The 26,527-nt window shown below is 31.8% G+C and overlaps 3 protein-coding genes across 4 annotated transcripts; 2 read left to right on the top strand and 1 right to left on the bottom strand.

The window, feature by feature from the left end:
• The first annotated feature begins 12,316 nt into the window (after positions 1 to 12,316).
• LOC133293328 (uncharacterized) lies at positions 12,317 to 13,640 on the top strand. The gene is made up of 4 exons (XM_061491877.1): positions 12,317 to 12,518; positions 12,616 to 12,691; positions 12,833 to 13,005; positions 13,184 to 13,640. The coding sequence occupies exons 1-4, from the start codon at positions 12,403 to 12,405 to the stop codon at positions 13,269 to 13,271; spliced, it is 453 nt and encodes a 150-aa protein (XP_061347861.1). The 5' UTR covers positions 12,317 to 12,402; the 3' UTR covers positions 13,272 to 13,640.
• Positions 13,641 to 20,521: 6,881 nt separating this feature from the next.
• LOC133293383 (uncharacterized) lies at positions 20,522 to 21,815 on the top strand. 2 transcript variants are annotated; one of them, XM_061491962.1, is made up of 4 exons: positions 20,522 to 20,722; positions 20,820 to 20,895; positions 21,049 to 21,221; positions 21,434 to 21,815. In XM_061491962.1, the coding sequence occupies exons 1-4, from the start codon at positions 20,607 to 20,609 to the stop codon at positions 21,519 to 21,521; spliced, it is 453 nt and encodes a 150-aa protein (XP_061347946.1). In that variant the 5' UTR covers positions 20,522 to 20,606; the 3' UTR covers positions 21,522 to 21,815. The 2 variants fall into 2 exon arrangements, with proteins under 2 accessions (XP_061347946.1, XP_061347942.1); XM_061491958.1 differs by having other exon boundaries at positions 20,778 to 20,895.
• An 894-nt stretch (positions 21,816 to 22,709) lies between these two features.
• On the bottom strand, positions 22,710 to 26,162 carry LOC133292997 (CASP-like protein 2A2). Its single transcript, XM_061491510.1, has 3 exons — positions 25,741 to 26,162; positions 25,112 to 25,229; positions 22,710 to 23,236 (listed from the first exon to the last, which is right to left on the bottom strand). Exons 1-3 carry the CDS (start codon positions 26,061 to 26,063, stop codon positions 22,964 to 22,966), a joined length of 714 nt encoding a protein of 237 aa, XP_061347494.1. The 5' UTR covers positions 26,064 to 26,162; the 3' UTR covers positions 22,710 to 22,963.
• Positions 26,163 to 26,527: the final 365 nt, after the last annotated feature.

The following is a 26,527-nucleotide window of genomic DNA, read 5'->3' as shown; positions in this document are numbered from 1 at the left end:
CAATTAGTAATTATAGTCACATTACTATGTGGCTCAAATATCTATGTGTTTATTTATTATAAAGTAATAGCGTGTTTGTTGTTGATTAATTTATTCTATATATCCGATTTATATAAATAAAAACCTTAAAAAATACTAATACATTTAGAGCCCCCTAATTTTTTTTATTTTTTATTTTTTATTTTTATTAAAAGCGTCCCCTTAATTAACCTACTACTAATACGGGTAATAAATTTAAAATAAATGTGGGATTTAAGTAGAGGAATCCAAATAGACCTACGTAAAACAAGCGCGAGTATCTATAAGCTGCATGGGTTACTTGAATTGAAAAGTAAAAGATGCGTGCAGCTGTACTTTTTGTGGACTTTTAAAAGTCCATTTTCTTTTCATGCATGAACTGTCTTATGGTGCATCAGCTCAGTTGTGCACTCTAGTTTTGTGTAATAAATGTATAGAATTAACGTATATGGTGTTTAATCAAAGGAATATCAATAGATGTGAACAAAAATGACTCTTAAAAGCCACTAAAATTGATACGAGGGATTTGGATAGTTTGTATTAGATTATGTGTTTAATTCTCATCATTATATCCAAAAAAAAAATTGACTCTTAATAAATTCATCAGAAAGAGCTTAAATAGCGAGTAAGATATTAATCTTTCATTATATAGTCAAGTTAACTCCTCCCAATATAATAAGGTTATATTCGTATAAGATTATATGTCCAAAACATCGATGCCTCCAACATTTAAAAGGGAGAAAGATGCCTGCTGCCTCGTTTCCTCCCTTTAAGTTTTAACAATTCCTTTTGTTTTTAATATATGGACTGCATTACCGTGCATCTAGATCAGTTGCCCCAAGCTAATGGCACTGTTCATATTATATATATAGTTAGAATGTAAAGGGCAAATCGTTGAGATGATATGCTTTAAATAAGTACTTAATTACATAAATTAGTATAATGAAAGATCTTTCATGTAATCAATAGAGGGTAGTGTTAATAATGCACAATATTTGATGTGTAAATCTAAATGTTTTATTTCAATATAGAACTAGGCTTTGCTAAATATCAAACAAATCGACATGATGGTTGATTTCCAGCGCTGACGCAACGGATCATGTTTGTGCAATAAATCTCTTAATGAAAAAAGAAATTAAAAGTCATGAACAGAATTATGTGGAATGATTTCAGCTGCGTATTTAAGCTTAGGCTAATTTATTGGAAAATGTTAGTTTTTATTTATTTTTTTGGTAACCTGGAATATGTAAGTTACACATTGAATTGGTGTCACTATTTATTTGCTTTTATCAATTTTTTGGTTTCTGTAAATCGTCTACTCATCTTACACATAATGGTGCTTTGGGGGAATGAACAGATTGAGCATAATAGGCGACTTTTGGTGACTTTATACAACCTTGCGGTTTGCAGGTTATAATACTTCCGCACCACTTATAGTTTTAATTATAGAATTTTTACATGGAGATCGCAAGGGATTAAAGTCTCTGCTGTCACTTCAGATAAATATATTTACTGTGCACTCAAACTACACCGTTTTTGTCTTTTTATAATTAAAATGAATTACATCGTTATAATCATATCGTGCTATTACACTGTTTTCATTCACCTTCTCTGTTTCTTCCTTCATAAACTATATTCATCCCATCGCTATTTTTTCTTGCGATTCCTTATTCTAGCCTTGGGTTTTCTTGCGATTTCTTCTCTGTTTCTTGCTATTGTTTGGGGTTTTTGTATGTGAAATTATAGTGCTCCAATTACCGTTGTTTCCCTACTATATAATCTTATGTGCAGATTTGTGATTTGGGTGGTTGCTGTAATTACCAGTGTTTTTCCCAAGTTAATTGATTTGTTGGTCCAAATACTCATTACTGTCGAACATAATATTTTTTAAACATGGCATTGAAAAACGAAACAATAGTACACATAAGAAAAGAACGTTTGATCCACCAAAAAAGAAAAAAGGAAAAAAAGAACCTTTGTATAAAATCTTGACCTCTAATTAACATCAAATAGAAGAAAGAATGATATCAATGGTCCCCATTCCCATAGCAGGGCCAACAGAATCAGAAGCGCATGCTCCGGCTGCGACGATGGCTTCGCCATGAGAGTGGTAGTACTTGCGCTCTGTTTGAGGACAGTTAAAATGAAACCTTGCTACAATTATAGCGATGTAATTCGTTTTAATTATAAAAAGGGAAAAACGGTGTCGTTTGAGGGCACAGCAGGTATATTTATCTGATGTGACAGCAGAGACTTTAATCCCATAAACTAATTAAGATTTTAGTCATTTACAATTATACTTATTAGATAAAAAATAAAAAATTAATTTTAAAAATGCGTATTTTTTGCAAGGAAAGATAATATGATCTTATTATTAATTTTATTTATTATTATTTTCGTTAAATAAAAATATACAAATAAAAATAAAAAATTAATTTTTGGAATAAAAAGTCATGTTCTAATTGTTTTATGCAAAATTTATTATTTTGTTATTTTATATTTTTAGCGATTTTAATTTTAATTTAATAAAACTCATACATTAAATATTTTTACAAATCTTAATATATTTGAATAATTAAAAAATAATTAATATAATTAATGGCAAAGTCAAATTCTCTCTTGTCATTAAAAATCAATTTGAAATTTCTTATTAGAATAAAATAATGTATTAAATAAAGATACTATATTACTGTTAAATAATGATATTAATGAAAAACAATACTCATATTAAAATAAAACTATTAATAATTAAATAAATATGAAAAAATAACGCCAGTTAGCCATTCAACCTAACTAGTTTAACTAATATTAGTTAAATAAATGTGAACGCGCACGTATACTTTACATGAGTTCTAATATACAAGATTTTTTCGTTAATAAGGAGAAAAATAAAATTTTCAATCTATTATCCAATATAATTTTTTCATTCCATTTTTTCAAACATATCAACAGTACACTGAAGAGGCATAATAATTAGAAGGGAAAATTTCAAAACTTTTCATATGATTTTCTTTTAAATCACTTATTTCCTATGTTTTTTTAATCATTTATTCCAATGAATTTTTCATTCAAACCCATTCTTAATATTATTATAAGGGATAACAACTTCTTGGTGGAGAAGTTGTTATTTCGCAGTGACACAATAATTAGAAAAGAGAGAATGAAAAGAAGTGAGAAAAAAAAAATTGAAATGGACTCTGCCATTTAATGTATATATAACATGAAAAGTCTATTTTTCTTTGAAAGGAGAAGTATAAATCTTTTTTTATAAACTTAACTAATCTGTCTATTTTACCTTTCTTAGAGAAGAAAATTAAATGATCACCAAAAAGAAAAAAAAACCAAATATTGAAAAACTTACGACACTTACAGAAAAGTAAATAAAAAAAATAGAAGAAATTAAAAAGTTCAAAAAAAAATTTGTCTTATTTTGTCTTCTATTTTTTTTATCCTCAATTTATTTTCTCTTTTTTGATTTAAACATATTAAATATTTTTTTTATTGTTTTCACCTTTAGTCTCTTTTATCATTATTAAAAGAAATAGAAGCAAAAATAAGAAGGAAAAAATAGAATAAAATGAAATCAACGTTATACATTTTTAACATATTTGGTGTTACTTTTTCTTCTATTTTTTCTTTTTGATTTAGACATATTTAGTTTTTTTTTTTAAATCTTTTTTAGCATTGTTAAAAGAAATGTAAGAATGTATAAAAAAAGAAATAAAAGAAAAAAATAAGATAAGAAATAAATAAAAGGAAAACAATCAGTATTATAAGTTTCCAACATCTTTAATTTTATTTTTTTATTCTAAGTCTATTTTTTCTTTTTGACTTAAAGATATGTATGTCATTTTTTATTCTGTTTTTTTTCAGACTATTTTAATTTTTTTTTTTTACTTTTAGTCCTTTTAATTAGTGTTGTAAGTTTTTAACATATTTTTATTTTATTTCTTCTTCTTATTTTTAGTCCTCAATTTATTTTCATCTTTTTGATTTAGGCATATTTGGTAGGGGTGGCAAAATAAGTCGGCCCGCCCCGCCGCCAACCCGCTAAAAGGGGGTTGGTCCGCCTCGCCCCGCCTCTTGAATTTGGGTTGAAAACCCCAACCCGTCTCGTTTTATAGTTGGTTGGCGGGTTAACCTGCTAAAAAAATAAAAAATAATTAAAAATAAAAAATATATTATATTTTATTAATATTATAATATTACTTATTTTCATATAACATTCCTCTTAGTTTTTTTTTCAATTTTAAGTCTAAATGTATGTTAATATTTAGTCAGATATTCTTTACAAACTTGTTTTTATCTCCATACATAAATTACTTTTGTCATAAATAAAGTTTTTCTTCTATATTTTTTCTAGAGAGTACTAAGATAACAAAAAATTGGATATCATAAAAGCTTACAATCAAATAAAATACTAATTAATAGTAAAAAATTAAAAAAAAATAATAATTTTGACCCGACGGGCCCATCCGCCGCCAACCCGTTTTGACCCACAACCCAACAGAACGGGTTGAGGCGGATTGGTGGGTTGAAATATGTAACCAACCCGTCCCGTTTTGGCAGGTTGGCGGATTTACCCGTCGGGTTCAACCCATATTTTCACCTCTAATATTTGGACCCTTTTTTTTTGCTTTTAAGTGTTGTAAGTTTATAACATATTTAATTTTGTTCCCTTTTTGTTATCATCTATTTATTCTTTTAAGAAGGGTAAAATAGATAGATAATTAGGTTTGTAACGGTGTTAAATGTTAATAATGAATTTATATGGAAAAACCATAGATAGATAAGTGATTAAAAAAATGAAATTATTCTTTTATTTTATATAAGATAATTATCTCACGTTCTTCTCATTTAAAAAAACTATGTCACCACTTTTTTTTTTCTTTTTTTAGTCGATGATGGACACCATCACGTCATGTGTCTATGGTAGAAGATGCGTATCCCCAACTAATTAGAAAATAGAATCCCTTAAAAAATATAGAAAAAAGTAATTCAAAGCAAAACTATATGAGAATTTTAAAAAAATTCCCTGTATCAGCAATCAACAAAACAATTTATCATAATATATATTAGCAATGACGTTATAATACTATACTAAATTAACTTCCATTAACAACGATGTCATTATTAAGAAATACCAGAACCTGCACCCATCGTTGCACTCATTTAAAACAATGTAATATTAATTTGCAAAATGAATATTCTGGAACATCGCACACAATGACTGGAATGATAATATTATATGTATATAATGACGCATTGACGCATGGTGCCAAAATTGCGCGAAGTCTTCTTCCTCTCTCGGGGCTGGGTGCATCAATCTTGCGGCCTAAGAAATAAAAAACGATAGCAAATACTATATAGCCAAATATTAACAAGAGAGTGAGAGACTACTAAGCAAAATACCAAAACCGATTATTTTAAAAATAAGCTAAACATTAATGTAAAAAAATTTAAAATATGTAAGTTCAACTAAACATTAAAATAAAATATGTCAAGATCCTTACTTCACGGTAGTCACCGATCGGTTCATTTGTTCTTTATAAAACTTTTTAATTCTCGCCATACTTTTTATTATTAGAAAATCATAATAATATTTCTGCAGTTACTGCATATAAGTTATCTATATTTATTTTTAAAATGACATTATTTTAGGATTAAAAAATTAAAAAATTATAATTATAAAGATTATAATTATCCTTAAATAAATTAAAATTATAAAATCACCATGATTTTCGTCCCAAAACAACGTCGTATTTAACTTACTGCAGCAGATAACTTATCTGCAATAACTGCAGAAAAAGCGAACTTTTATAAAATTGTACAAAAATTTGTGTAAGAAGCGCAAAATTGTTAATGTGCTTTTCTTTATAAGTTGTAATTATTTATCAGAAAAATATTTCTGCAGTTATTGCAGATAAGTTATATGTATTTATTTCCAAAATGACGTTGTTTTGGAATTGAAAAATTAAAAAATTAAAATTATAAAGACTATAATAACCTGAAATAAATTAAAATTACAAAAATACCATAATTTCCTTCCCAAAACGACGTTGTATTAGATTTATTGCAGATAATTTGTCTGCAATAACTGCAGAAAAAATGAACCCATTATTTATACGAAAAAATATACTCATAGTTAAAAAAGTTATGAGAGGGGAAACATAAATATTAATATAATAAAAAAATTACCTTCAACCATTAAAGATTTGTATGCGCTTAAGATGATTTCCTATTCTAACCTCCCCCTCACTGTCATTACTTTTAAACACTCCCATTCTCACTGTTGAATATAAATGCTAATGAAAAATACTTTTTGCGTTAAAATAATGTAAAACATATAATTACATAGAGTTTATTATATAATATCGTGTTTTACTTTAATAACTTAAATCATTTTATTTCACAATCATTTAATAAAACTCATCAATGTACTTCGACTTGAACATAAAAAAGAAGTCACAAGAAAAGCTCACGTATTTCCTCTCCCCTCTCTCTCTCTCTCTCTCTCTCTCTCTCTCTCTCTCTCTCTCTCTCTCTCTCTCTCTCTGGTATCCTCACGTATTTTCCTCACGTATTTAGGAAGCTTTTAGAAAGCATTCGGTGCAACCACTAGCAACATGGCAGATGGAGAGCTCCCCCTATCGTGAGAGGTAATAATAGGAGACAAATGAGAAGAATTAGCATCAGTATTCTCGGAAGAGGAAGGCACATCCACCGCTTCGCAAACTGTTGGGGATACCAATACCGCGTCGGAAGCTGAAGTCACCGCGTCAGAAGCTGCAGGAGATGCAACCACCACGTCGGAAGCTGTTGAAGTCGAACTCACCACGTTAGAAACTGGTTCGGGTAAATTGACACATGGTGGTTCATAAATTTTCGGATTTGCATGCGGTATACCAGTTTGAGAAAAAGAAAGCCTGTTGTGTAGAGCAAAAGGAAATTTATCCTCATGAAAATTAACATCGCGAGAAATAAATACCTCATTTGATTCCAAATCAAAAAGCTTCCAACCCAGCTTATTGAATGGATAACCAAGGAGAATGCAGCATTTCAATCTAGCAGCAAATTTGTCTGATGGTTTAGGCACTACAGTAGCATAACATAGACATCCAATAACTCGCAAGTGATCATATGATGGAGCTTTTCCATGAAGAGCTTCAAAAGGAGTTTTTCCATCAAGAAGTTTTGTGGGAGTTCAATTTATGAGATGAGCAGCGTTGAGAATGCAATCACTCCAAAAATGAAGAGGTAGATTACCATCAAATCGTAGTGCACAAGCTACATTAAGAATGTGACGATGTTTTCTTTCCACACGTCCATTTTGTTAGGGTGTGTAAGTACATGATTGCTTATGAAGAATACCAAAATCTGCCAATAAAGTTTGCATCATAGATGACATAAATTCACTTTCATTATCTGTTTGAATGCTTTTTACTGATGTTTGAAACTGAGTGGAAACCATGTTAAGAAAAAATCGAAAATGTGAATATGTTTCTCCTTTATTTTGCATTAAAAATACCCACACATTTCGACTGTAATCGTCCACAATAGTCAAAAAATATTTATCACCAGTGAAGGAGACAGTAGCATAAGGACCCCAGAGATCACAGTGAAATAAATCAAAGGCATGCAAGCTGCGTTTTTTATTTATTGGAAATGGACTACGAGCCTGTTTAGCTCTAGAACATACATCACAAAAACCAACATTATTTGAGCTTGAAATAAAAGGAAGCAGTGAAAGATAATGTCGAGAAGGATGACCAAGTCTTCTATGCCACAAAGAGGAAGAATCCGAAATTTGTATTGCATTAGTGAAAATTGACGAATTCCTCAAGACATACACCCCTTCCTGCGCATCACCCCATCCAATCGTTGTCCTCAAGTGTTGGTCCTGTAAGATGCAATTTTTGTCAGTAAAAATTACGTAGCATGTATTTGACTTTATTAAAAGAGAGACTGAAATCAGGTTGCAGGTGAGAGATGGAACATATAGCACATTAGTTAGAACTAATGAAGAAGTTAATGAAACAGTGCCACTCTTTACTGCAGTTGTTCGATTTCGATTAGGCAAACCCACGGTACAAGGGGATATGGATCGAATATCAGATAAAAAAACAATGTTACCATTCATGTGTTGGGATGCACCACTATCAATAAGCCATGAAATAGAAGTATGCGTGTTACCAGAAAGCTTGTCAGATGACTGTTTAGAAGAATCAACCAGAGCCAGCAATTGTTGAAGCACTTCCGGTGTAAGGCTCGGCAAAGAGGCAATACCGGTTGTGGAATTTTCTGGTTAGGTGGTGATGTTGTGCGCGGCTTGGGCAGAAGAGGCAGCATGACCGCGTCTAGTAAGAAGAATTCCGGGATTATCGGAAGGATAAGTGTAAAAGGGAGAACGGGGATCAGTAATTTTGAAATTTTTGCTTGAAGCAGCCGTGGTTCTGGCTAGCAAAGCAAGGAAGAAGAAAGGCCTAGATCTTTTGGCTCTGATACCATAACAAGAATATTTGAAATGTGTGACTTAATTGATTGAACAGGTAAAGGCTTGTTTAAATAAAGCCACGATACAAAGGAAAACCAAAACAACCTAACTAAAATCTTATCAGAATATTTAAACTATCCTAAAAATAATACAAAAGATTTACACTTATCAAGAATATTAGCTAACAACTCATATCAGCTAACAAACAAAAGAATAACAAATTAATCTATACAATCTTATCTCAATATGATCGCATTTTAATTTTATTGGGATTTTAAAAGATTTTTCAAAGTATGTGAGAAAATTATTAAAATAAAATCTGTGCAAATTGTCATATATATATATATATGTGTGGGAAAATATTTTCTCTTTTTAAAGGAGAAAAATTTTCTCCTACTAATGACTCATAGTATAAGTTGGGAACATAGTGTAACCTAGTGTTCTCCCGGGAGAAGATAGTATAGTTTGTAAGAATTTATAAATAAAAAAGTTTGTAAATATAACCCTCCCTATATATATATATATATATATATATATATATATATATATATAAATTTACACCTTATTTGAAAATTGTTGATTTTGTCTTAATTTAACGACTCTAATTTATAAACACTTGATGTCGTTACCAGTCTTGATCTAAAATCAATGTTATTAAACCTGATCCGGTTATTGGCCCGGTCGAGGTACTAGGTTATTGGTTCAACCAGTGGGTCTCTGGTTCTACAGCATGACCCGGTAAGTATATATAAATCTACAATTTATATTAAAAATTATAAATATACTTAAATACTTGTAAAAAAAATATATCAATTTCAAATATTTTAATATGCAAATAATAAATTATACATCATTGTCCAACAAAAGATCAACTCAAATATATAATATTTGTGATACTAGTGTTTCAGGGTCAGTAAACGATATCTCTGACTATAAATCAAATCAAAATTCCCTGCATATTACATAATCAAGATAATATTAGTGTTGTAAGTACATAATCTATGTAAGTTAATAAGCTACAAATCACTCAAATATTTCAAAAGAATACAAACAATTTGAGTTTGAGAGTAAAAATAAAGAAGACATTAATTTATGAAAATAAATTAGTTTTTTTATTTATTGACCGGGCCGGGCCACCGGTTGAACCGACCGCACTGGCGGACCCACCGCAAGTGCGGACATAAAATTTTTGATTTCAGTTTTTTTTTTTTCTTTTCTTGGTTGCAGGTTTTTATTTGTCTCTTGGTTCAATATATATATTAGGAGTAAATACCATTTTATGTCCCTAACAAAAAATATGATCCTCATTTTAGTCCTTTACAAAAAAAAAAATAATCTCGAGGTCACTAAAAAATTTAAAGTAGATCAATTTAGTTAAAATCGTGGTCCCTCATAAATTTTAAAAAGACCTACATTAGTCCCTCAAAAAGACCAAAATAGGTCCACTTTGAATTTCATAGAGACTAGGTGACTAATTTTTTTTTATAATGGACTAAAGTGAGGACCGAATTTTTTGTTAGAGACCAAAAATGATATTTATTCTTATATTAGTTAGCAACGTACGCGTAGCAACGCAAATTGATTAGAGAGAAAACTTATTCTTTCTCCATGTCACGCACCCATTCTCATGCTCTTTTCATCATTTGTTTCTTTTTTCATTTTTATAAAAAGAGAGGATTGATTGTAGGTCTGACATTCTCAAATAAGTTAATATCTAGAGACGAGGCCTTCACTGTGATTTTGCTTGCCTTCTGTATAGGTATTCTTGACTTTTTTATTCACCACTATAAAATAGAATGATGATGTATGGATGTACTGGAGTATATTTTCATATTTGTTTTGGAGGATTGGTAAGATTTAGGGGAGAGAAATAATTGGTCAAACTATTGCCTACAGCTTGTTATGGAAGCAACTAGATTATGAGCAGGTTCAAGCGTTGATTTAAACTTTCTTTACAACATAAAATTTTTGGGGGCAGCGCAGACATAAATTTTTTTCCTGGGTCCGCCAGTGACCGATCGGGTCACCGATTTTTATGAAAATCGGTCGGGTCACACTGGTTCTATAACATGGCTAGTCCCATATGAAAATTGGACCAGTTATATGACCGGTTCACCGGTTTCCGGATTGGTCCAATTTTTCTAACATTGTCTAAAACTCTAAGATGAGGTGTTAAATTTTTTATTTGACACCAGTAAAAATTATTAGTTATTTTATATATATATATATAGTTTGATTGATGGTTGATTGACTTTAAAATTTGATTTCACCCTTCAATTTCCAATTTGGCCTTGTGGTTGAATTATTTATCGAAGGGTAATTAGTGTTGCCCACCCACTTTGGGCAGTATTTTGTCTTTTTACTATAATATTGAATAATTAGTCTCTTTTTTGTGTGTGGAATAATTACGGATAAAATTACAGAATAATAATAATAATAGTCATTAATATAGTATAAAAATTATTTTTTACTATAAATAATAATTATTAAAATTAATATTAACTATGTAAATTACAAATAACTAATTAAGACAAGTATTAATTAATAATTACTATTACTAAAATTAATTTTGAATAACTAAATTACAAATCACTAGTTAGAGCAATTCTAGTAATTTGTTATTTGTAATTTATTTATTGAATTTTAATTTTATTAATTAGTAATCGTTGATTAATAATTAATAATTATATTCATAAGTTATAATTTTGTAATTAAATAGTCATGAATATTGAATAGTAATAATTATTTACTATATTAATATTGATTAATTAATTACTAATTGTTATAACAAATAATAAATAAAATTGATAGTAAATAATTTAAATACAAAATACTAATTAATAAAATTAATAATTACTTATTTTAATAATTAATAATTAATAATTACAAAAATTAATTTTCAATAACTAAATTACACATAAAGATGGAGGTATTTTATAAAAAGTAAAATGAAAAAAATAATTGGGCCAACTAGATTTCACCATTGGCATAATTCGATTGGATCGTTCCATTATATTTTTGTAGAAAAATGAAAATATTAATAATACCGCAAGGGAGGTGGGGCAACAGTAACCAAACCGGTTTGATAAACAGTTATGCAGCAAAGCCAAATTGGGAATTAAATGGTGAAATAAGCCCATCTGCACTTCCATCCTCAGCACACAGTAAGGTAGTGTTTATTTGGGGAGAAATTTTTTTTAGTAGGGAAATATAATTGATAAGGAAATAGTTGGAAAATGAGTTTGGTAGGAAAATGTAAAAAATTTATTTGGTTGACCCAAAAATTACCAGAAAAATTTATTTAAATATGCAAAATCTATGTTCGGGAGAAACTTTGTACCTGTTTTTTCACTTCCCCAGTTATTTCAAAATATCACATCTCAAGTGGTATTCTGTAACAGTGAATTTCATCCAAAAATCAACACAAAAATCATTTTCCCATCTATCCTATTTGCCTGGTATTTTTTGAAAAAATCTGAACCAAACGTGATATTTTCCAATATCATTTTTCCATCAACCCAAAATAAACCATCAACCAAACACTACCTAAATATCTGCGACTGCGAATCAATCAGGATTTGTGAATACCACTTTATTATTATTATTATTATTATTATTTATTTTAAAAATGTTTAATCCTCTATGGACCAAGTCACTTAAACCAAAGTCAACGCTTCTCGATTAAAAATTTAAAACATATATAACTTTGCCTTGGACAAGAAGCTTAAAAGCAGGACATAACGATAATATTTTAAAAAAATAATAATCAAACTGAATTCCGAAGCCATTGAGCCCATATTATATATCGCTTCGAAAACTTGCAACACACCGAACCGAACCCATTAAGCTTTATCTGATTCATTCAGAAATCACAACCCCATCAACCGAAAATGGCCGTACTCATAGAATTGCTGCCAAAAGAGTATGGCTTTGTGGCCATCGTTCTCGTTCTCTACTGTTTCCTCAATTTCTACATGGCCGGTCAAGTGGGTAGAGCTCGCAACAAGTAATTGCTTTTGTTTCGGTCCCATTTTTTTATTTATACATGTGTGCATTTAAGTGATGATTTTGTTAACAAGGTGTTTGTTGAAAAATATCCACAGGTACAAGGTGTATTATCCCACCCTTTATGCTTCAGAATCCGAAAACAAAGATGCCAAGCTCTTCAACTGCATTCAGGTCTCTCTCTATAGCTCAGCCCTGAAAGTTCCTGGCTTTTCATCGTTTCTGTTTTTCTTTCTCGTGGATTAGTTAATGAACGGAGTGTTTTTGTTTATTGGTTGGTCTATGTCTTGTGTGTGTGTGTTTTGGTGAGTGCAGAGAGGGCACCAAAACTCTCTTGAAACGATGCCCATCTTCTTCATGCTGATGATTTTGGGAGGGCTGAAGCACCCCTCCATTTGTGCTGCCCTTGGAATACTTTGCACCGTCGCTAGATATTTCTACTTCACAGGCTATGCAACGGGCGAACCCAAGAACCGTCTCACGATGGGGTTTGCTCTCTCTCTCTTGTTTAGACTTTAGAAAGAGAATAACAAGTTCAATTAAAAAAAAAAAATCATAAGAAAAAAAAGACCATATGAATTATCAAGTGTTTAAAATATATAATCAACCATAATAGTTTGATTTTTCTAAAACCATTAATGTGTAAATTAATCAATATGCTCGCAGGAGATCTTTTTTTCTGGCGCTGCTGGGTCTCATGCTGTGCACACTTTCATTTGGATGGACTCTTCTCAATCAGCCTGCTAGCCCCTGATTTGGTTGTTACTGTAACTTTTCTTTTGTCCTACCCTCTTGATCATGTAGCGTTTGTTGAATTATTAAACAACGTAGGCCAAAGGATTTGGAATGAATAATGTAGTTTCAACTTTCAAGTGTGTTTTGTTTTGTGTTTGATTTTCTCAATAGCCTTTGTATTACAATAAGGTCAAGTTTGGAGTTTCTGCCAGGGGGTTTGAATATGGATTACTGTTTTTGCCTATTCTAGTATTCTTCAATCAGATAGCTAGATCTATCATTCCTCTGTTTCTGGTTTTATAAAGTGGGTGGATTTTGGGTTTTAAATTCTCTTATTGGGCTCTGTTTCCCAACTGGGGCAAGTTGGATTGAAATGGGGAGCACTCATACCTGTCTTGTGACTCTTGATCAACAAGATATGCAATAAATACTAAATCATCCTCTGACTCTACTCTTAATTTGATGTGGAATTATGTTAAGGTTTTATTTATGTTATTTTATTATTTTTTGAATTATCATATTAAAATTAAATATTAGAATGAAAATTATCAGATTAAAAAAGTTATTCCAAAAGACACTTATGCAAGAGGTTAAGCTTATTCAGTAAAGTCATTTGAGGTCAGGCTTCGTTAATTTTTATTTATTTTGTTCGTAAGAGTTGGTTTGTATTTCCTGTGACATACCATAATGAACAAGAATAAAAACATTTGGTTCCTGTTTGGACATGAGAAGGAAACATATTACTTCTTATCATGCGGATGCAGTGTGGGCTACTGTATTAGTTACAATATGTCATGAAATTTGACAACTCTTCTGCTTTGCACCATAAAGATTAATGCTACTGCTACCTGCATGACCCAAACTAGTAAAGCAAATTCATCCTCTGATTTGATATCCTTCCTTTTTCATCCCAAAATCACTCTTTGAATTCATTTTGACTGATACGATACAATAAACAATGGGGGATGAGTCGCCCAAGAATAAAGTCAAGTACCTGTGCAGCCACGGCGGAAAGGTTCTTGGCCTCCTCAAGTATGTCGGCGGCGAGAGTCGTGTCATTTCTGTCCCTTGTGACATCACTTTCTCTGGTATTCTTTTCCTTTCCCTGGATTCCAACAACAACAACAACCAATGATTAAATAAATAAAGAAACAAATGTATATGGATTTGAAACAGATGAAGATCTGAAGCACGTGATTGAGGAACACGTTCGACATGAGAGTGGTGGACCCCTATGCTTTGGGCTTTCCTCTTTCCTTCCAAGCCACTTTTGGTTGAAAGGCAACCATTCGAACCTTATTTGTTAGAACAACCCTAAAACTTAATTTGGAGATTAACAAGGCTTTGGGTCACGCCCAAAACCAAAATTGGATTAGATCCAATCCCCTAATGTGTCTATTTTTTATTTTTTTTTGATACGAATGAAAATTGAATTCATAGCCTAATACAATTTATCCAAATAACATATCTTAGTGGTTTTAATGAGTCTACTTTTTTTTTTTTGGTGAAAAAATGAGTCTACTTTTAAGTTCAACTAACGGTGTGCGTGATAACTATGATGCACCGACACATGACACAACACGACACTCCGACACGTTAATTCTAAAAAATGTTAAATTTCGACACGTTAGGACACATTTTGATATTAAATAATATTTTTAATATATATAAAAATTTTATACTTAATACATATAACAAACTGATCATAAGAAACTAGTATTATTTTTGTAAGAGTAGAGGTGGGTTGTGATAATAAATGTCTCATACTATAAATTATTATGTGTATTCTATTTAAAATTATATAATTAATTTCTACAATCTACAACTCAACAATTGCTATAATATATAGTCTATAACTCATTATTATTTTCACTTTAAATAAAAAGTATGATCTTCTAAGCAGAGTCACAATAGAAACGTGGTGAGGCCAATTGAAGGCATATTTATTAGTCACATCTAACATCAAGTCGGTCAAGAATTTAACCATGGATTAGAACCAGGGTTAAAAAACAAGTGGTTAAGAATGAGACAACCACATAACTCAGATTTTTATTATCAACACTCATCCGTGAAAGCATCATCATCAACAGTCATCTCTCACAGCATCATGATTTTCCTTCTTCTTCTTCGCCTCCAAAGTAACCCATTTTTTTCCTCCCTTTTCATTATCACTTCTTTACAATCCAACCCTGAACATGATTCCGGCGAAGACGACAATGAAACATGAGATCCCGGCATAGACGAACCACCAGACCGATTTAAAGGGCATTTCTTCATGGCCGACGAGTCAGCAACCGAGTCACCACATTCATCGTCGTTGGCGTTCTTCTTCATTCTTCCTCTTTCTTACAATTTATTTTTTTATTTTATTTTAGAATTATTTTGATTTATAAAAATTTCAAAAAATTTACGTTTCTATCCTTTGACCGTGTCGGATACGGTCAAAATCGCGTGTCGGGATAGTCAACGTGTCCAAAAATATTGACCGCGTGTCAGAATATTGATACAACCGGGAAAAAAAATATATATACTCAATTTCTATTTGCATTGAATTGAATCAAATACTCAAATATTTAGGGGTGTTAATTAATGTAGGCACAGTTAGAGCACCGATGATATTTTATTCTTTATGCGAAAACATAATAGAAACTGTACTAAAAGTAAAGTAGATGTCTATATAAAGTAGATGTCTTATAGATAGAATATATTTCTATAATAACATCGAATCCAATTTTTTATTTCTTTTTGAAGAATAAAAAAATTCTTCAAATTTATATTATTCGATTTTCTTTATAAGAACGTGTCGGAGCGTGTCAGTCTCGGACACGCAATTTTCAAATAAAAGGTCGTGTCCGTGCTTCACAGCGTGATAATAGGTATTTCCTTGTTAGGATCTTACTTCACCGTCGTCGCCAATTGATTCTTTTTTTAGAGTAAATATCATTTTCGAACCTCAGCAAATTTTACGATGTCCGCTTTAGTCCCTAGCAAATAAAAAGGCTATTTGTGGTCCCTAAGAAATTCAAAGTGGATCCATTTTAGTCCTTTTGAGGGACTAATATGGGTCTTTTTGAATTTGTAATGGACCACGATTTCAACTAAATGGGTCCATTTTGAATTTCTTAGGGACTACAAATAGCCTTTTTATTTGCTTGGGACTAAAGCGGGTATCGTAAAATTTGACGAGCACCAAAAAGGATATTTACTCTTTTTTATTAAAAAATTGTACTAAAAATTTATGTAAGTAGGGAAAAATTATTAATGTATTTTGTTATAATTATTTATATGATAAAAATTAAAAATATACTGATAATTAAAAAATTTATGAGAGGGGAACTATAAGTCCATAAAATGTGACTTAAAACACATAATTGCTGACGGTAAAATGTAGAAAAAAAGAACACATTGTGTTATTTTAACCTCATTTACATTAAAGCTTATGTGTTGGTATATTGAAGTAATAGATTCTCTTTTGACACCACCAATTCAAGGTTAAAATTGATGTCCCAAGATAAAGAAAAAGATGAGCTGAAATGGGTCTTAAATTACAAATCAGAAATCAGCCCAAAATAACACTCTGGAAGGCAATATTGGAATACAACAATTTGGGGGAAAGCAAAAAGCATAAATGAAAAGAAAAAGGGTGAGATAAGGGCATCGTATTTGAGGTCCTATTCTTCTTCTTCTAATCCTCTTTGAACCCTAACCATCTCTCTCAATTACAGCTTGCCATTTCACACTTCTTACTCCAAATCCAGACCCACCAATACACACCTGGTCTATAATTTTTGTTTACCCATCGAGCCTTAAGCCTTCACCCATTGTCCCTTAAGCTGAGCATTCAACCCAAAAAGCTGACCCTAGCCATTTTCCTTTAAAAAGAAAATGTCAAACGCTACCCATAACTGATTAGGTGAGCTGGAGTTTGTTAGGATTATTAGTTGAAGCAGTTTTTGGAGTGTGGTTGCTGCCTTTGCAAGGGAATCACACGATTGGGAGGAGCGCGTACCACGTGCCAGCTAATGCATGAGTCGTCTCTGCATGTGGAAGCACCAGCTATAAAAGAGGAGAGCAAAGCTTTGTAGGGAACTTTTTTCTCTCCATCTTTTCTATTTTTCGTTGTGGTCTGTTTTGATTATCATCTTTACATTTTTCTCTTTGTTAGTTTCATGGCACTGTAGCAGAGCTATTTTGTGGTTATAGCTCCTGCATAGTAATTTTCCAATTGAGTTGTAATTCCTTTTTAATTTTCGTTTGCTATTTTTGTAGCTCAACTCTCATGAGTATGAGCTAAACTTTTGAAGGTTGGGTCTAGGTTACCCGAACCTCAGTGTTGAATGCTTGCTAATTACTGTTTGTAAATTTTAATTCTCAGTTGTTTAATCCCAAGCTGGTTATTCAAACATTTTGCATTTAGGTCTGATGTTAGATGTTTAATTAGGAAGAAGTTATCGAGAGGTGACTGATTCTGAAAAATGCATTAAACACATGGACTTGAATGATAGATTATTCAAGAGGATTCACTTCAGAGATGAAGGAACCTACCATGTAACTTTGGACTTGTGATTCAAGAGTCATCATTGTATTTAGCACAGAGACGTGTGAATAAAGGTTGTGGATAAAATAATTTTAAGAGATTAAAATCAACAAGAGTGATCAGTTAACTAAGAATTAAAATTAAGATATATGTAATTAGCATTTCTTTCACTGTTGTGGGAAGGGTAAACCGAAAGCTCAACCCGATTTTTTTTAATATTTTCTTCACCTATTTTTATCTCTTGATGTTTTTGATTTTAACTTTCAAGAATTTTCTTTCTTCAATGCATTTTAAAATGAACAACATACAGAATATTCCAGAAAGCCAAAAAGAAATTTTAGATTGAATTTAATTTTTTTAATCTTTATTTTCTTTACACATAATTCAACAGTTCACAAGTAACTTAGAAAAATCCAAAAAGAAGTTTATATTTTCCATTTTTGTTATTTTTCTTTTTTGTTCCTTTTGTGGATAATTTTTATTTTTCATCAGTTTAGCATTTATAATTTTTGCAATTAATTCACATTGCCAAGATCCTTGTGGGAATGATAACTGGGACTCAAAGATCCTATATTACTTGTGGTTGCGTTTACTTGCACAATTCTTGCATAAATATTAGCAAGGCCAACAGAAACCATCAATAATTATATAATAAAAAATAAAAATTACTTTTAGCAATAAAAGATTTGAGTCTAGGGGTCCTTCCTTATTATAACGTCTCCTTCACTTTATCATTGATTTTAAACACTTCCATTCTAGAGAGCACCCATGATGAATTATAGAGGCTTGTCACCGAGGTTTTTCCCATTCTCTATAACCTACTGTACATTATAAAGTGACTTATCTGCATGTCTTATCTCCTAGAACAGGATAAGGCTAGGCATCAACATTTTCTCTCCTATGCTTGGAGAGAGACTTCCTTTATAAATATCCATCTCTCACATTGAATGAGCATCTTCAGATCTATTTAACTCATGAGTTGTTACTCTGCATATTTGTGAAGGCATTCTAATCACTCACACCAGTGGCGGACGCAGAAATTTTTATAAGAGGGGGTGAAAATAAAAAATACTATATCATAAATAAAAGTACTTGAAATACAATACAAATTTAATATATAAAAAATTGGAAAAAATTTATTACAGAAATTAATATCACTTCACTTACTCTTGCTCTACGTGTTTTCATATTGTTAAACTCATATATAACTGAATCCGTGCTAAAATTCAAAATAATTTCTTTTTTAATGTATATAATCAAAGATAGTCTATGACAATATATACATGCAATGATCTTCGGAAGGTGGAATTTGATTTTGCCTGGCTTTAGGATTTTTTTTTTAATACACAGCCAAAATCGAATTTACACAGCCAAGATCGAAAGGCTAAAGAAGGAGGTTGGTAATGGACAGAACACGGAAAGGAGAGAGAGGATGATATGATGTTCTCAAGGAAAAATATGGGTAAGAGTGTGGGCAGAAACATGGGGAACTGAGGGGCCGTTTGGTACGAGGCATTTTTTAGGATTTCAGGAAAACTGAGAGTGGTAATCATATTTACCAATGTTTGGTACAATTTTTTTAAAATTTTCCCATAAATCTGATCTTCCCGAGATTTTATTTTGTGTGTAAATTTTTTTGAAAATACCATCCAGGGGTGGTATTCTAGATTTTCTATGGCAAGGGAAAATTTAATACAACTAAACATAACATTAAGAAAATTAACCCAATATTTCTGGGAATATTTTAGTCTACCAAACACTTTTTTCCTAACATTCCCAGAAAACTCATCTTCCTATCATATTCCTGGAAATCGTGATTCTCGGATAAAAAAAAATTTCTCCTCTACCAAACGCCCCTTGAAGGAAAAAACGTGTATAACACGGTAATTTCATCATCACATTTTCCTACTTATATTATAAAAATCAAATTTCAAATTTTAAATAGGGGCGGGGGCCTCCCTCGCCCCCCCCCACTGGGTCCGCCCGTGCTCACACGCACACACCCTTGCAGTATACTTGGCTTATATCATGGGAAGCTTTTACAATACTTTGGTCTCGTTACTAATAAGGATCCCTAAATTGATACATTTCACCTGTATGGGATGTATTTACGAACTCCGACAGTTCAAACAACAACATATTTGTTAATACCACTTTAATTATTATTTAAAAAAAAAACTGTTTTTTCCTCTATGGACCAAGTCACTCAAGCCAAATCCAATGCTTCTCCATTAAAACGAATATACACTTTGCCTTGGGGAGGAATAGAGGTGTCAAATGGGTTGACACGACAACGAATACATCAACACTAACACGACACAAATTTTTATTCATGTCAAAATCTTCAACACTGACACGACACGAATAACACGCAAAATAGGGGTCAAAACGGTAATTGACAAAAAAAATTAAAAAAATAGATCAAAATTAAAAAAAATTTAAAAAAATACGGGTCGCCACGAACACGAATACATCAACACGAACACGACAAGAATTATTTACATGTCATTTTATCCAACACGAACACGACACGAATTTTTTTGTGGGTCAACCCAAACATAAATTTTCGTGACGTGTCGCGGATTAACCCACGTGTCAAAACCTATATTGATACCACGTGAGAGAAAGCACAGAACCACAAGATAATATTTTACCATTTACTGATTTCTTTCCCTAAAAAAATAATAATAATCAAACCGAGTCCCGAATATATATATCGCTTCAAAAACTTGCAACACACCGAATCCATTACTGATTACTGCGTTTTCTCATCTTTACCTTATTCATTCCGAAACCACAACCCCCCATCAACCGAAAATGGCCGCACTCATAGAATTGCTGCCAAAAGAGTATGGCTTCGTGGCCATCGTTCTCGTTCTCTACTGTTTCCTCAATTTCTACATGGCCGGTCAAGTGGGTAGAGCTCGCAACAGGTAATAATTGCTTTTGTTTTGGCCCCATTTTTTTGTATACATGTATGCATTTAAGTGAGGATTTTGTTAACAAGGTGTTTGTTGAAATTCTCCACAGGTACAAGGTATTTTATCCCACCCTTTATGCTTCAGAATCCGAAAACAAAGATGCCAAGCTCTTCAACTGCATTCAGGTCTGTCTGTCTGTCTGTCTCTCTCTAGCTCAGCCCTGAAAGTTCCTGGCTTCTCATCTTTTCTGTTTTTGTTTCTCGTGGATTAGTTAATGAACGGAGTGTTTTTGCTTATTGGTTGATCTATGTCTTGGGTGTGTGTTTTGGTGAGTGCAGAGAGGGCACCAAAACTCTCTTGAAACGATGCCCATCTTCTTCATGCTGATGATTTTGGGAGGGCTGCGGCACCCCTCCATTTGTGCTGCCCTTGGAATACTTTACACCGTGGCTAGATATTTCTACTTCACAGGCTATGCAACGGGAGAACCCAAGAACCGTCTCACGATCGGGTTTGTTCTCTTCTCTTTGTTTTGCTTTTCTCTCTCTCTTCTTCTTGTTCAGACTTTAGAAAGAGAATAACGAGTTTAATTTAAAAAAAAAAAAAAAAAATCTTTAGGAAAAAGGACCGTATGAATCATCAAGTGGTTGAAATATATAATTAACCATAATTGTTTGATTGGTCTAAAACCATTAATGTGTAAATTAATCAATATGCTCGCAGGAAATTTTTTTTTCTGGCGCTGCTGGGTCTCATGCTGTGCACACTTTCATTTGGATGGACTCTTCTCAATCAGCCTGCTAGCCCCTGATATGGTTGTTACTGTAATTTTTCTTTTGTCCTACCCTTTTGGATAATGTAGCGTTTGTTGAATTATTAAATAACGTAGGCCAAAGGATTTGGAATGAATAATGTAGTTTCAACTTTCAAGTGTGTTTTGTGTTTGATTTTCTCAATAGCCTTTGATTTTCTGCCAGGGGGTTTGAATATGGATTACTGATTTTTGTGGTCCTGGCTATTCTTCAATCAGATAGCTGGATCTATTAGGTGGTGTTTGGTTCAGACTTTTGATTTGGTTCCCCATCCAAATGTAACTGGCATTCAACGATTCCTTTGTTTGGTAGATAGAATCCAAAAATTGTGTCATGCTTCTCTTTTCCCCTTCCTTTGACAAGCAAGTGAAAAACGAAAGGAAAATCATGTAGAATTTGACCGAGTGTGGTATTCCTTGAAAATGCTGGGCGGCCCCAAAAAGGTGAATGAACGTGTTACCATATTACCCTTGGTCAAGTATACAGATTCAAAAATTAAATTAGGGGTTGTTTTCGGTATTTCAACATATTTACCTATCATTATTTCACCCTCAACTAAATAAAGACTCATAATATTTAACTCAATTTTCTTTGTAAAAATTTAGCCAACCAAACAGTTTTTTGTTTAACTTTCCTACCAAACTCATTTTCCTTCCATATTATTATATTTACCTGATAAAAAAAATATCTTATCTACCAAACGTCTTTTATTGCTCTATTTCTGGTTTGATATAGTGGGTGGATTTAGGATGTTGAACTCTCTTATTGGGCTGTGTTTCTCAACAAGGGCAACTTGGATTGAAATGTGGAGCACTCATACCTGTCTTGTGACTCATGCTCAACAAGATATGCAATAAATACTAAATCATCCTCTGGCTCTACTCTTAATTTAATGTGGAACTATGGTTCGTATTTCCTATGACATACCAAAATGAACAAGATTACTGCTACTGTATTCGTTACAATCTGTCATGAAATTCGACAACTCTTCTGCTTTGCACCATAAAGATTACTGCTACTGCTACCTACAAACTTGGTTTTTCTCTTACTTTATCAATGTCTTTTTATTGTAAATTCAGATCGTTCACCAAACTCTGAAAGTTTACATGGAGAAGGCCTAAATTATTGAGTAATAATGAATGATCCTGCACTCGGGAAAAAATTTGCATAGAGCATTGCACTTACGAAATTATGAACGCGAAGGCCTAATCTTGTTTATTTCTCTTTTATGAAAAATTTAGTATAGAGCGTTGCACTTTGGACACTTCAAAAACATACGGCTGAAGTTATTTAGTTTATAAGCACTTCAAGATTGTGCTTCGCAGAGCAAACATGAGTGTCTTATTTTTGAGATTCAATAGAAGAAAATAAAAGCCAAGCATGGGAATGTTGTTATCCTCTAGCATAAAACGTACCCTATCACAAAGCATGAAGTTTAGGATCAGCCATGGAAAGCAGCAATATTAATGTTCTTAGTGGGGTTGCTGGCTGGTGCATCAAACTTGCTGAATAGATTGTAGGAGGAAATGAGGGAAAGCACGATATAGCAAACCACTGCGACAAAAGTGATAGCTATTGATGCAGTGACCTTGTGACAAAATGGACCAAAAGACCCACAAGCTGAGCTCCACATTGTTGCGGTGTTTCCCCTGTCGGCCAGGTACAGCACCTCCGTTGACACAGCTCCAGCAGCCAGGATTATGTAGGTTAGCACCTAGGAACACAAATGGAAAAATATTCAATTCTTCAAGTTGTCATGATATTGAAAATTTATTCCATTGTCTTAACACTTTATTTCTTTTATCATAAAAGTTTAAGGTCAGGAAGAGCTACCCCCATCCCAGATTCAGGGTTGTTCTTAACTCAACTATACTTCATATTACTAAATAGAAATCCAAAATATACAGAGATGTTATTTTTTGATAAAGTATATTCTTCTCTTTTGAAATATGTTTGGAGGGTTATTTTTTCTGCAGTTGTATGCAGTAAGTATGTCGTTTTGGGGCGAAAATCATGATATTTTTATAATTTTAATTTATCTCAGGTTATTATAGTCTTTATAATTATAATTTTTCAATCCCAAAACGACGTCGTTTTGGAAGTAAATGCAGATAACTTATCTGCATTAACTGTAGAAATATTTTTCTGATGTTTAAATTACAGAAAAAGTGTTTGTCATTTTAAATGACGTAAAGTTAAAGTTATGTCATTTGAAGAGAGAGATAGACACCTACTTTCTCTCCCATGATTTTCATTTCCTGTGTCTGTCTCTCTCTTAAAATGACATAATTTATATCATTTAAAATGACAAACATCAAATCCATAAATTATACATCGTATTCATTTATTTTAAAAATTATGCTTTTTTCTCTAAATGAAAATATGCTACACTTTAATTTATTTTAATATAACCTAACATCTAGACGGTTTGCGGCGATAAGTAATTATGAAGGAATCTCTCATAGTACCTTTTTTTTTTTTTTTTTTTGATAACAGATAGTACTTTTTTTTTCTCTGTGGTTTTTAATACCACCGATAACTATTTTTGAATATTCATATTATCATTTTTTGAATTTTAAAAGATAAAAATTAAATTTAAAATCCTATTGACTTTGAGATTTATCCTAAATGTTAATTTTATCTTTTAACATCTAAAAATTAATGATAGATATTCAAACTAGCCAGCGACACTAAAAAATTATGGGATTGTATATTCTCACATGAAAAAGTGGTCATGTAGTCATGTTATTTGATCACAACTACTCGTTAATAATGAGATAAGAGAGAAAAAAATGATTATGATCAAATAATATAATCATTTTTTCACATGAAATTATCCAAATCCAAAAATTATAGAGGGAAATTTGCATTTCAAAAGACTAATTTATATTAAAATGAATTAAAATATAGTATATATTAATCTCTCGTAAAAAAAAAAAAATTAAAGAAGAAAACCCCTCATATTCTTTTGAGAGAATAATCCTCATTTTCAATTTCAGTATTTTCATGCTTGGACTTATTCAGAAGACAAATTATACTAACAATATTTGTATAAATTTTTTTTATCAATGCTTAATAGCATCTATATCAACTGCTAATTATTGAACCATTTGAGTAATTTTTTGTTCATAGATTATAAAGCTAATTTCAGAAAGAAAAAAAATCTTGCATAGATACCGTTGCCCACAATAAACGCACCTACACAATGAAAAATCATTTAATGCTATGGAAAAAAAAAAATCATTTAATACTTTTACACAGATTCACATTGGTCCCACTCTCGCACACGGTTTCACAGATAGCACTAATTAAAATCATGTAATGCTATGAAAAAAAACTCAGGTATTCTAAAATCTAAATGCCCTTAATTCATGGTGGTTTATATGTAGTAATAACTAATAAGTATTTCAGATTAATGTTTAACAACCATTGGAGTGCTTCTTTTCTTTTCTTTTTTTCGTTTTTTTTTATATCGCGCGAAAGGTTTGAACAGGTGTGTCAAACCTAGTTGGTGGAGCAATTTATTTTTGTAATAAATCACTCTTGTCATTCATGCATAATTAGGAGGGAGAGGGGGGAGTGAGATGACCTGGTCAAGCAAAAAGAAAGTCCAAGCTCTAGGCATGGTGGAAGCGCGGGGCAAGGCAACAATGGCTGCTGAAAGTAATGAATACCCTGCACAAATTCCATTGGCATGCACCAAATACCTGCAGCAAGATACAAAAATCCACAGACCAAATTAAACTAAGAATTTTGGCTCATCATTTCTAATTACTGATGTTACTAATATTTAATAAAAAATGCCGAAACTATGTCAATATAGTACAAAAACCAAGGCTATGTTTGATAACTATTTTTAAAAACAGTTTTTGATTTTCAGAAAAAAAAATTAAAAATTGTTTTTTTTTTTTTTAAATCAACTTTAGAGAATATGTTTGTGTTATTTTTGTTTTCTGTTTTTATTTTTATCTTTCAAAACAAAAAAAAAAAAAAAACATAAAAAATACTTATTTTCATATTTATTCTACAAAACAGTTTTACTAAAAAAAAATAAAAAATCCAAACACATGCCCCAAAATTCTTGCTTCACAAACGACAACCTCAGCTCAAAACCAGTGAGTGATGTTTATGTATCTAGTTTCGATTTTGTCCAGTACAAAAACGTGGGGAAAAAAGAGGAAAGAAATTGTACGTGTGTGTGAAGCACTTGATTGGTACCTGAAAGCACCGAGATCTGTGTAGGCAATAGAGCCATAGTCGTTATCCTGAGAGTTCTTAAGCATAATGAGAAGGGATGTTACACAGAGACCAATGGGAAGCAAGCGCAGGAAAGTCTCCACAATCCGTAGAGTGGTGGCGTTGCCTTCTAATTCCTCATCATCAGATCTTGTAGCTTCAACTCCATTTCCTTTCTCCATAACTGTTGTGTTTTCCATGTAGCTGCTACCAAGGTTGTATTGTATTTGTAGGTGGCTCTTTGATTTTGCATCAATATATATGATATAGGCGAAAAAAGCAAGGTGCAAAGCCAACCGTAGCATTGAATGCGTTTAAGGGAAGCCACGCATTCCCAGGGCAAACTAAGTCAACTAGATAAGGCCATTCGTCTACACAACCAGCATTTGCCTTTTTCCATCAACGCCATCATCACTTTCCATCTCCATACCTCAATCTCGAGTTTAATCGCCTTTTTCAACTATGAAGAAAGAAAGGGTAGTCTAGCTGACGTGTGTGAGTAATTAAATTACGGACACGTCTCTGAAAGGGACATTACATCAAAAATCTTTAAACCGGAATGTGAGAGGCTCTTTCTTTTTCAATTTCCCAAACTGATTATTTGTTTTTTGCTTTTTAATTTATTTACAATTTTATATTTATGTACTGAAATATTATCTTAAAAGCTAAATTTGAAATTAATACCATATAAAATAAACCTTAAATTATCAAATAACAAATAATAAATAATGAGATAGGTTATATTTATCGCTTTTTTTACTACCTCTTA

This window comes from Gastrolobium bilobum, unplaced genomic scaffold, assembly GCF_033153095.1.
Source record: "Gastrolobium bilobum isolate Gb01-03AN ecotype WA unplaced genomic scaffold, APGP_CSIRO_Gbil_v1 utg909, whole genome shotgun sequence".
Classification (NCBI taxonomy): domain Eukaryota; kingdom Viridiplantae; phylum Streptophyta; class Magnoliopsida; order Fabales; family Fabaceae; genus Gastrolobium; species Gastrolobium bilobum.
Note: the sequence above shows the minus strand (reverse complement) of the source record. Positions and strands in the feature narration are given on the sequence as shown.